Source organism: Momordica charantia (assembly GCF_013281855.1).
Source record: "Momordica charantia cultivar OHB3-1 chromosome 11 unlocalized genomic scaffold, Mcharantia_2.0 BLBB01000011.1, whole genome shotgun sequence".
NCBI lineage: Eukaryota > Viridiplantae > Streptophyta > Magnoliopsida > Cucurbitales > Cucurbitaceae > Momordica > Momordica charantia.
Window position 1 is genome coordinate 1,885,844 of NW_028275159.1, and position 11,521 is coordinate 1,897,364.

Genomic DNA, 11,521 nt, shown 5'->3' on the forward strand with positions numbered 1-11,521 from the left:
TGGAGTGCTTGTATATAGCCCTCCCTTTTTTTTTGTGTATGTTTCTCACATACATCAATGAAGTCTCTTTTTCCAACAAAAACATGGTTTTTTAAAGTGACAAATAAAAAGAGAAGAAACTAATTAGATACACCCAACTTTTCAAAAATTAAAAATGGAAAACATAAAATATAAAACAAATATTACAACCCACGTACCTTTGGCTAAACCTAAGTTAAACAAATTTTCTTGCATTACATTTTTATGTTAATTTGATTTTATGTTTGAGTTAGGTTTGTTCATTATTGTCTTTTAAGTTTAATAATTATAAAATATATTTCTGCTGACTCGAATATAGCTCAGCGGATTAAGAACGGAGAGTTCAAATCTCCACCTACATGATGTATTAAAAAAATTTATAAAATACATTTTTAACTTGAAAAACGTGTATATATATATGTATATTCTCTTTTAATTTCTAAGCTTTTATTTCAAGTCACTTTCATTCTTTAATGATTTTGTTTTTCTTTTCTTCTTTTGAGATCAGTTGAAATGATTTCAAAACGTTATTAGTTTGGGTACCTACTAAATTTAAGTCACAAGCATGTAAGTCCCTTTCTAATTAATTGCAACTTTTGCAACCCAACTATACGTCTATCTACAACAAACATTCCATCAACAAATTTTAATAACTTCACTTATAAAAGTTATTAAGTCAAATATACGAAATGGTCCCAACACAATTTTCTCCTTCATTTTCTAAAATTATTAATTTTATCTCTGATCGATTATAAATTGTCAATTTAGTCCTATAAAAAAATTGTAACAAAAAATTGGTGTATTATTGAATTGTTACTTTTAATATATTTTGAACATGTAGGCATGCGAATTAGATGCTAGTCGACACTATGAAATTCAATCCCTCCTATTAAATTGACAAATGGGTGTCAATAAATAAAATTTTTTAAAACAAAAATATTAGGCTACAACTACTGCTATGAAATAATTTCCATTGGCTGCAGTGGTATAATAAATTTGAAAAAAAAATATGAAAAGAAAAGTTTTAAGCAATCAAATTAAAACTCATTATGTAAAATAAAGAAGTAGAAATGAAATTTAATTTCATACTTATATTTTGTTTATTTAAGGATATAAAGTAGAATATTTATATTTGGTTTAAAGTTGGAGTTTTGTGGAACGATTAGAAAATTGACTTAAAATTTTATTTTTCTTTTATTAAAATATAACCTTGTTTGGATAATTTTTAAAATTAGTTTTTCATGAGTTTGAGCAACTTAAGATCATTAAAGACCAAAGAAACGTGAGCGCCTTAAGACGTGTTTGATGCCATTCTCTAATTCTCATAAGTTTTTTTTTCTTTTATGCTTGTTTTTCTTGAATTTTAAAATTAAGGAGAAATAAAAATCTATTCAACAATAATTTATTACTTTCCTTTTCTAAAAATGAGTCCCTTTTTACAAAAGTATAAGTCCTGCTAGGATCATAATGGGCCTTCTTTTGTTCTACAATTCTGTCAACATAGTACGAAAATGAGTCCCCTAACTTCTAAGTATCACGATAATGACAACTTAGGATTATACAACGATCGAATATCTCACTAAATCCAAAGAGTATAGGTTGTTGTAAGCTCTACAACCTATTTTCTCAATACACTTGATCTCCTTTAATTTTTCGCTTCAATCGAAAAACCTAGAAAAAAAAAAGAAGATTAAATAGGTTATCATCATAGTCTCCCTTTTGTTAACTTTGTATGTTGCTCACGTACCTTCTTTGTATGAAATGGTTCTATTATCTTTTTTTTTTTTGAAAAAAAATGGTTATCATCATGTCGTAGCACCATGACGCTGTTGGTGGCACCTTACTAGGCTCTATTCATCTCTGCTCCACGGCTCGTCATGTGCTCCCTCTTTTCTATTTTCCTTCAAATCATAGCTTTCAAAACGACCTTCTGATGAGTATTCTTAATGATTTTGACTCCACAAAACGCAGCAATGGTATATTTGAATATGATATAATTTGTTATCAGTCATCTATTTGATCTATGTTATTTAATAAATAATTAAGTTGACCACACCTAGAATGTATAGATGAGTATGGCTCTTTACCTTCCAACGGTCATTCACGACGGATTGGACAAATGGAAGGGATTCATACGACAGTTTGGCAGCCAATCAATATAATTTTATTATTATTATTATTATTATTTTTGGCAGCCATTATAGTTAGGCCACCATAATATATCTGAAAACGGTTGTTAGCTAGGTTTTATGGAATTGTCCAAATCTCTTCTCCAATCTGTAAATTAAATCCCACCACCGATATGTGTGTAATCCGGCGACGTTTTATCTTGCTGTACCAAAGTCGTCTCTCCTATGGACGTAAACTGATATTCAAACCTCATAAGATTAATGAAAAATACTTGCCTCTACAACATCATCCAAAAGCTTCTACTACTAACTTTTTTGATACGACGATGTTGATTAAAAAAAAAAATTATTGATATGATCTTATTTTAATTGATTTATTTCTATTGCATTTAATACACAAATAGATCTTACTAAACTTTTTAGACCATTTTAAAAAGTCAGTAGAGAACTCCGATTTATTGACAAATTTTATAGAGAAGAGTATTTTTTTTTATATATTATTTTTTCACACAATATCTGCTATCCTTTAATTTATGCGGTCTCAATACGTATTAATATTAATATGTTAATATGCATATGGAGGGGTTCGAACACAGAGCCTCTTGCTCTGATATTTTTTTTTGTTTTTATTTTCTTCTTTGATAAAAAATATAAGAACCATTTCATTCAAAAAGATACGTGAGAAACATACCAAACCTAAAAGAGAGGTAATAAGAAAGCACTCCAATGAAGAGAAATAGTAAAACTATCATAGGAAAAGCAATCTAATATTATGTTAAGGATGAATAAATCGCCACTCCACCAAATGCTTAAACTCATCGATTGAGTAAATTTAATATATATATATATATATATATATATATCAACACGTTCCACTTTGATTTCTTGCTTTGCGATGGTGGTTGTAATTGTTTGTGTGATTCTATTTGGTCTAACTATGTACTTTTTTCTAGTCATTAAATTTTCTTCATGTCGTATTAAATTAATCAATATTTACTCATAAATAGTTTTTCCGATCAATTCTATTTCTTGCCTTCTTAATCCTAATCACCGTTGAAAAATTGACAGCCCATTATATATATAAAAAAAAATTTATCTGTTTTTGAATTTCTCTCTTACTCATCAAAATTTTATTGGCCAGTAAAAGCCTAAATATTTTATACGGATTGAAGAAAAATTTTGTGTTTGAAGAAAAATTTTGTGTTTGGTTGTCCATTATTATCTAGAAGACCATCATGGAGTTTACTATTTTCTACACGTTTACAAGGTTACCTGATCAACCTAAAATTTACGAAAAGAAACACACACTTCATCGAATTTTTTCCTTTTTACACAATCACCAAACATGCACTACTACATAGATAACGTAAATTATGTTCTTAAGAAATATATATTTTAAAATCTTCATCTTCTTAATTCTTTCCATATTTGCTAGTCAGCTTCTATACTGTCTTCAAACTCCTGAGGAGGAGGATTAAATTTTCCCAAACGGATGGAATTAACATAGTCCGTAGGGATGTGAGCGGCGAGTCCTGGAATAAACAGGCCAACAACCCTTGCCCCCTTCATTAGCAAACTCTCATGGTAATCAAAACCCTTCACTAATGGGACTATGAAACTCCTTATCAGCTCCCACCATGCATTCAAATACTTGGGCATTACCCAAATTAGCGAGAAGTAGTTCTTGTTTGGCTCCTCCTTTACGATCTGCATTTGAAAAAAAAAAATATCAACATGTTTCATTCACAAAGATAGAGAAAAGAAAGTTGTTTTATTCCTATTCATCCTTGTTATTCCCATTATCCATTGATTTTGAGATGAAATTTGATGAATATAAATATGATATCAGAATTCAGACTTACCCTGCCTTTGTACAGGCTGTTGAAGTAGATGCATCTGCCGAAATGTTTGTACTTGAAAATTACGCCATCGAAAGGAACTCTCGGCACCAAGTCGCTAGAGTAAACGTATCTGTGATATTTGAAGCCATATTTTTTAACCGTGTTCACCATAAACTCCGCAAATCTCCGGTCGCCAACTCTGGGCTGACTGTAGGTGTAAACGGCCTGCAGCTTCTCCAGCACGGCGGAGTCGCGGTGGAGTGAGAGGACAGTGACGAAGAGGGCGGCGAGGGCTCCGCCTAAGCTGTGGCCAGTGATGATGAATTTTGCGTTGTCGTTGGATTTGGCAATGTCTCTGAGTTTTTGGCGGAGGGTGTAGTATGCGAAATGGTGTTTGGATTTAACGAGCTCCTCGGGCCAGCCTGTGGCCTTTTGGAGGCCGAGGGCTTTCATGAAGCCGCTGTGGATGCGGCCCACGCCTTCGATGTCGTACCATGAGAAGTCGGCGTCGACTTGCCAGTCGTATGCGTCGAGCGGGGAGGTGCCTCTGAATGCCACCACCGTTACGTTTGGGTCCGCGGCTGTGTTTTGAAACATAAAGGCTTGGGTCGTAGCTTTGCCCTGAAAATCTGAAGAAATTGGGATAAATTTTAGTATACTTATTAACTTTTTTGTTTGTCAACTTAGATGAGAAAATTTTTGAGAATGGAGATTAAAAATCAACTGAAAATAAAATTATTTTCAATTAAATTATTTCGAAATAAAGATATTCATTTTCTTTTCTTTTGTAAGAGTACAACTATGCTATGAGGAATTGAATATCGAATAGTCAACTTGATAGAAGATAGAATAGTAGGGGCTTTTCTATATATTTTTTTTAACTTATATTTTCTCACCCATCCAAAATATGGGTTGATGAGATATTTATTATCTTCCATAAGGTTGAAGCTTCGATTTCTCATTTTACATTTGAAATTATATTTTTTCTGTAGAGACTTTTATTTTATTATCTCTTACAATTTTTCTGATAAATAATTAGGTTCTTACCAATTGGTAGGTAGGTTCTTATCAATTGGTAGGTATCTCTTACTTACCATCGCTAGTACAAATGTGATATTTAAGAGATTAATGAAGAGAAGAGAGGATTTTTTTTTCATTTTCTCAATAAAATGAAAAAAATTAATTTACAATTTTTCTCTCTCTCTGTATCCTTTCTTTTATCTCTCTAATCAAACTCATATTTTATGAAATAAAAAATCAAACTTATATATATCTCTCTATTTATTTTTTTCTCTCTGTAATATATATATATATTATATTTTTTTTTAATTTTTAAGAATAAATTAAATATGATGAGTAAATTTGAAATCTAAATTTATAAATTATTATTTTTTACTTTTATAGTAATAAAGTAAAATCATAACTTAATAAATTAAATATATTCGTTAACCGATTGAGTTGTGCTTGTTGGTAAGATAGAGATATTTAATAGTATAATATAAAGAAATATTTTCAAATATATCAAGAAATTTCAAATTCAACAAAAATATCACAATCAAAATTCAACTTCAATTGAAATATAATAATAAAAGTCAGATTTAAATGAAAGGTCAAAATATTTTAACAATATCTATTAAATTTATGGCATTTAATGAAAATAAGAAAAAAAATCTTTTAAGTAATAGAGGAAAATATATTTTAGGGTGATATTAGAAAGGAGAGGTACATAAAGTACCAAGAAGAGAAAAATAGACTGAAGAGAACAAAACATATTTTTTTTGCTTTTAAAAATAATTAACAATTTTATAGACATTTTAAAAATTGAAAATTTGAAAATTTGAATTCTTAATCAAACAATTCCAGTTTCAGAATATGAAAAATAAGTAAAAATAGATTTTATTTATTTAGTTTGAGTTGTAAAACAAGTAGGGTGGCAATTTAAAGTTTAATTAAACATCCAACCTTTCCATGGTCCACAAGCTATATTCAAATTGATATAAAAATAAAAATTAAATAAATTATGAAGTGGTGCTTGTCCGAGGTAAAAGAAGAAATTTAAGGTCAATATAATCTGAGTTGGCTGATGGAGAAATATCCGATCATTAATTTGGCTGACTTGTTCCAAAAAAGTTGCCCATTAAAATCCCAACAAGTTAGTCAATTTGTTTGGTAATTTTCCAAAGAATAATATTTAGGATTATTGTTGAATTTGCTGAGCATGAAAGAAAAATATAGAAAAAATGAAGAATTGTCAAATTTTTACTATTGATCTGACACCTAATTAAAATGATTAAAAATGAGGTTTGGTCAACTATATCTAATACAAATCAACCCGTGCTTATCCACTATTCATATTCTATAGTTTTTTTTTTAATCAGACGAGATATTATTATTCCTCCATTAAACCAACATCTCGAGTTAATTTGATCCTAAGGGAAAAAGAACATGTAGTTAATTAATAGAGTAGCGTTCCACTTTGAGTTTTAGCTCATCGTCCGATAATTCCATTAATTAGTGAATGCTGATCTAATTATGACCATTTAATTAAAATTCGAAAGTCTTACCATTCCAAAAATTGAAGTGACCAAGCAACTTCATCTGCAAGGGAGAGAGAGAAACACACACATCACCCTTCTAAAGTATTCAAAATCATTCCAACTTACGAGAAATTTCAACCCATGGCACAAATATAATTTATTTCAAAAATTTCACAATTTTTATTTTTTCAAATTTAGTAAAATCATGACTTTTCTTAACGTGATTTACATTACATGTTGAAATTCTAGATTATACTATTTTTGTTAAAATTGTAAACTTTCCTATATTTAAAGAGTACAAATATTTATTTTATGCTATTGTTTTTATATTCCTTTAAAATTAAAGACCGTAATACATCACTATCATTTTTGTAATTATTTGACATATAATTAAATTTTCTCAAAATAAAAAAGACTAGTTCTATATCAAACTTTAAAAGTTTATGCTAACATGCCTTTGGTTCAGTAATAATTATTGACACATTTCTCTGACTAATAGATCACCTTTGAATCTCTCACACTACTTTAAAATTTATATTTTAATTTCTAAATTTTTTGAAAAATATAATCGTTTTGTTCATAGTTACTTCTGTCATGTCGTTGCTGTTAAGATACTCATAAATAAATTAAATTAATCCAATCATCAACTTAAGTTTTTAGGTTGAGGGGTGGTTTATTCATTCTTAACCATTGTCTCTAATTATTTTTGTTGACATTAGAATCTAACCTTAATTGAAGTAATAATGGAAACTCTTTTATAAGAAAGAAGGGGTTTGTCAAGATTGGAATCCCCATCCCCATGCCTCATTTAACTAAAAAAAAGTTGTTATTGAGGATCGAATATTTACCTTCCAGCGATCATTTACGACTGATAGAACAAATGGTTTGGATTCATAGGATAATTGGGCAGCCATTACAGTTAAGCCACCATAATATCTGAATATTTCCTCAGCTTTTATGGATTTGTCCAAATCTCTTCTCCAGTCCGCAAATCCCACCACCGATGTGTACTCCGCTGAATTTTCATCAGGCTTCACCAAACTCTCTCCTGCGCAAAGAAAAATAAAGAATAATATTACTATGTATTTCTTTATTTTATTATCTTCTTCTTTGATTCATAACTTTTAAAAGCAGAAAACTAGACCCGAAATCGTTATTAAACGGACCTTTCAGAATTCTAGAGAGAAGGCCAAGAATGCCGCCGTTGAAGGAGATGAAGTTGAAGACGTTGAGGAGAAAGGCGTCTAATTTGGCGAGCGGAGTGGCGATGGCGAGGAGGATAATTTGCAACACTATGGAGATGAAGATGAGCCATCGATTTGTGAAGCTGCTTGTGTAGGAATCTTCTTTGCCCTCTGGGCAATCGATGAACTTCGTCCTCTTTCTGAATCCGAAAGGAAGTAAGAAGAGAAACAAATCCACAATATTTGCGTTCTGCGGCTTCAGTATCAGATAGTTTTTACTAAATTCATGTTCCTTGGAGGCCATTTTTTTCCCCTACCTAATGAAAATGGAAGAAAGGGGGGTGGGTTGTTAATGCTGCGTGTCCACCCAATAATTTGATTTTTTTTTTTTTATATATTTTGAAGGAAAAATGTTAAGAGGAAATTACGAATTTAGCCTCCACTTTTATGGTTATTCTTATTTAGTCAATTAGTCTCCAAACTTAAAGGAAATTCAATTATTCCTTAAAACTTTGAAGAAATGGGTTTAATAATTATGAGATTAACATTGACTAGCCACGACAGGACAAATACATTAGACAAGTTGAAAGAATAAGATGGTGACACCTAACATTAGACAAGTTGAAAGAATAAGATGGTGACACCTATTAATATTCATATGGTTCCATCTCAAAACCAATTGACAACGAGGGGAGTAGCTCATATCTATTATAAACCATCGTTAAGTCCCTTCTTTTATCAATGTGGGATTCTTAACAACACTTTATAAAAGGAGATTTATGGTAGGAAAATTATATAGATGACAAGAAAAATATGTATTTTTAAATATAACAGCAAGTTAGAAATTTTATTCAAATAACATCATTAATTGTTTTGAATTTTAAAAGAAAAAAAACTGTCACTTGAGAAAAAAAGATCTTTTTTAAAAAAAGTAAAAGTATTGACATTGTTTAGAATAAAAATAATATTTGTTTTGCCATCTAATGTAACTTCCTCTTTATAACATTTAACTTTAAATTAAATAGTAGGTTTAGTATGATACTTTGTCGGACTATCCAGTCTCTTTACCTATGGTGTTTTATCATATTTGTGTGTATTCACAAGACATTTTTTTTAAAAGAAATTTGGACCATTTCTCGATTTGTTAATGTCATCCTTGCGGAACCATGCTAATCTTCTTTGTATCGTTCCAATTTTATCGGATGTCCTCGAAGGGACGTATGCATAAGACATTTAATATCGTCATTGATCCAATTTTCTTTTCGACCACTCTATATTTATTTAGAATTGAAATTATCCCAATTCCAAACATAACAAACCCAAAAACTAGGAGAGAGATGTCCAAAAACACAAACAAACACACATTATAACGAATATTACATGTTTGATGTTAATCTTTTTATTCTCTAATCATCAATCGACTTTAACAGTCTGCAAGAGCTTGAGTTATCATATACACCTTCTATTTCTCTCAATTAGAATGCTTTTACACAGCATTCATTTTGGGTATGTTTCTCACCTACATTTATGATGTTCCAATTTCTATCTAAAAACGAAAAATGTCAGAGTTAACATAATTTGAACCAATGTGAGTGGATATTTCTTGGAATAAGTAACCCAAAATACCCTAAACAATATTGTAAACATTTTTACCAATATTGTAACATAACCCTCGGCACAATCACTATACCCTTGACGAGTGGAATTATAATTTCTTAATTCTAAGCTCCCACCATGCAATTAAGTACTACAGGTATCACTCACATCAGCGAGAAAATAGTTTAAGGAACCGCTCCAGGATTCTCACATTGAAAATATAAAGGACCGAACAAGGGTTTTTAATATAAACGAGCTACTCATCTCATTGCCAATTGATTTTGAGATAAAATTTCACAGTATGCATGTTTTTAACTAGATGGACTCGGAGTGGAAGATGGAGCTTGATAGTGATAAAAAAAAAAGAAAAAAATTGTTTCATATTTTGGATTATTTTCACATGTCATTTGGAACCCTAAGAAAAAAAAAAGTTAATTATTTTAAAATTGAAATCTCCTGAATAACTAGTTAAAAACTTGACAAATGAAAGATAAATTAGAGATTATATTTATGTGCAACTTGGCAAATGAGAGATAAATTAGAGATATTAAAACAGAGAAAATTTAAACAAAGAGATGGTGGCTAGCTGGTGAAGGGTAACTAATGCATAAAAAAAATGTGAGATGTTAAAAAATGATTTTTTTTTCAGATTTAAAATTTAAAATTATTTTATTTTGACTGACTTTCTCTATATTTTTAATCAACTTTTAAAATATACAATTTAGCAGAATTTAATATTTCAACAAGCCGATAAAAGATAAGTTTAAGGCCAGCCTACAATTATTGTTATTAAATGACTGATTTGTTAAAAAAAAAAAGGCAATTAAACCCTAATTAACGTGCTATGATGTAGGTCAAGTCAACTATATATCTTATACAAGCCCAACTAAAAAAAGAAAAAAAATTAATATATATAAAAACAATTTAAAAATCAAAATTGGTAAAAAGTCCCCTATCAATACCATGATTCAGTACGTTAATTCACTCACACCATTCTGAATTAGGGATCATCGTTTTGGATTTTCACTTTGAAATTTATTAAATCATCCCTATTTGTAAATTTTATTTTATTTTTGAAAAAATACTAAATAATTCATTAAGAAGTATGCGATGAACATATAAAGAAGAGGCTATATGAAAGTACTCTAAATTAAATGATGGTAAAAATATCGTAATTACAAAAGTAGAGGTCACGGAAGAGGGAGGCTGCAACAATAAGGTATTGACCAAAGATCGGCGAGGGTGTATCCTCCAAGAAGAGCCGGATCAAGCTTCACCTACTTGTAAACCTGCTCGTAATGGGAACTAATGTAGCTCATTTAGTTATTCCGAAAATATATATAGGTCTAGAAGTTCTTGTTTAGTTTTTGGGAATTTAATGCACACTTTTCCTCTTGTTTTTCATTGCTAGTTGGACATAATTTATTGAACAATGCTTACTCTCAATAAGATTATATCAGTTGGTTAATTTTTTTTCATGATGATGGGACTCAATTCAGCTCTGTTGTTATTCGGACTTCTATTCAAGGATGAATAAACTACCATTCAACTCAAAAGCTTAAGCTGATGGATTGGATAAATTTAATTTATTTATATGGATTCTCAAACACTCCCCTGACTTGTGGGTTTGAAAAATTGCAACAAGATCCAACAAGTGGAAATCATGATAAATGGGAGGAAACGACAAAGCAGAGGCTCAAATAAAGGACCACCAGCTGTGATACTATGTTAAGGATGAATAAACTATCACTTAATCCAAAAGCTTAAACCGATGAGTTGGATACATTCAATTCATTTATATGGATTCTCAACAATTTCAATGATAATAAGAAACTTTGTGTGTGGTTAAGAGACTTGGTGGTTCGTTCTCATGATAGTTTGGAACTTCAATGCAGAACTTGAACAGTCGGTGAGGTGCTGTGAATTACTTGTAGCTTATGAAAATGTTACTAATTGTTAACGATTTCTCAAGATTTGACGTTAGTTTTGTACAAGATCTTGAAATTTTGCTTCTCTGTTCTATTAATTTCTATTAGTTACCAAATTAAGGGTCTAATAAACAATTTCTGCAAAAGTGAGGACACGGGTTATGCCGTTTGATTTTATAACTAGGATGGATGGAAAACTCCGAGTTTGGCACACTAGAAATGAGAAGTTGCAATGGTTTCTTGGTGATGCTGTCAAAGCACATTCCTGACGAGTTTAAGCTTGTTGGC

General features: G+C 30.4%; 1 protein-coding gene and 1 non-coding gene across 2 annotated transcripts; both read right to left on the reverse strand.

Annotated features, from left to right (window-relative positions):
- Window positions 1–3,455: 3,455 nt before the first annotated feature.
- LOC111010491 (triacylglycerol lipase OBL1-like) lies at window positions 3,456–8,057 on the reverse strand. Its single transcript, XM_022283950.2, has 5 exons — window positions 7,692–8,057; window positions 7,374–7,573; window positions 6,553–6,586; window positions 4,010–4,617; window positions 3,456–3,854 (listed from the first exon to the last, which is right to left on the reverse strand). Exons 1-5 carry the CDS (start codon window positions 8,011–8,013, stop codon window positions 3,579–3,581), a joined length of 1,440 nt encoding a protein of 479 aa, XP_022139642.1. The 5' UTR covers window positions 8,014–8,057; the 3' UTR covers window positions 3,456–3,578.
- A 770-nt stretch (window positions 8,058–8,827) lies between these two features.
- On the reverse strand, window positions 8,828–8,927 carry LOC148208003 (U6 spliceosomal RNA). Its single transcript, XR_015789141.1, has one exon. It is a non-coding gene; the product is annotated as a U6 spliceosomal RNA (small nuclear RNA).
- Between the last annotated feature and the right edge of the window lie 2,594 nt (window positions 8,928–11,521).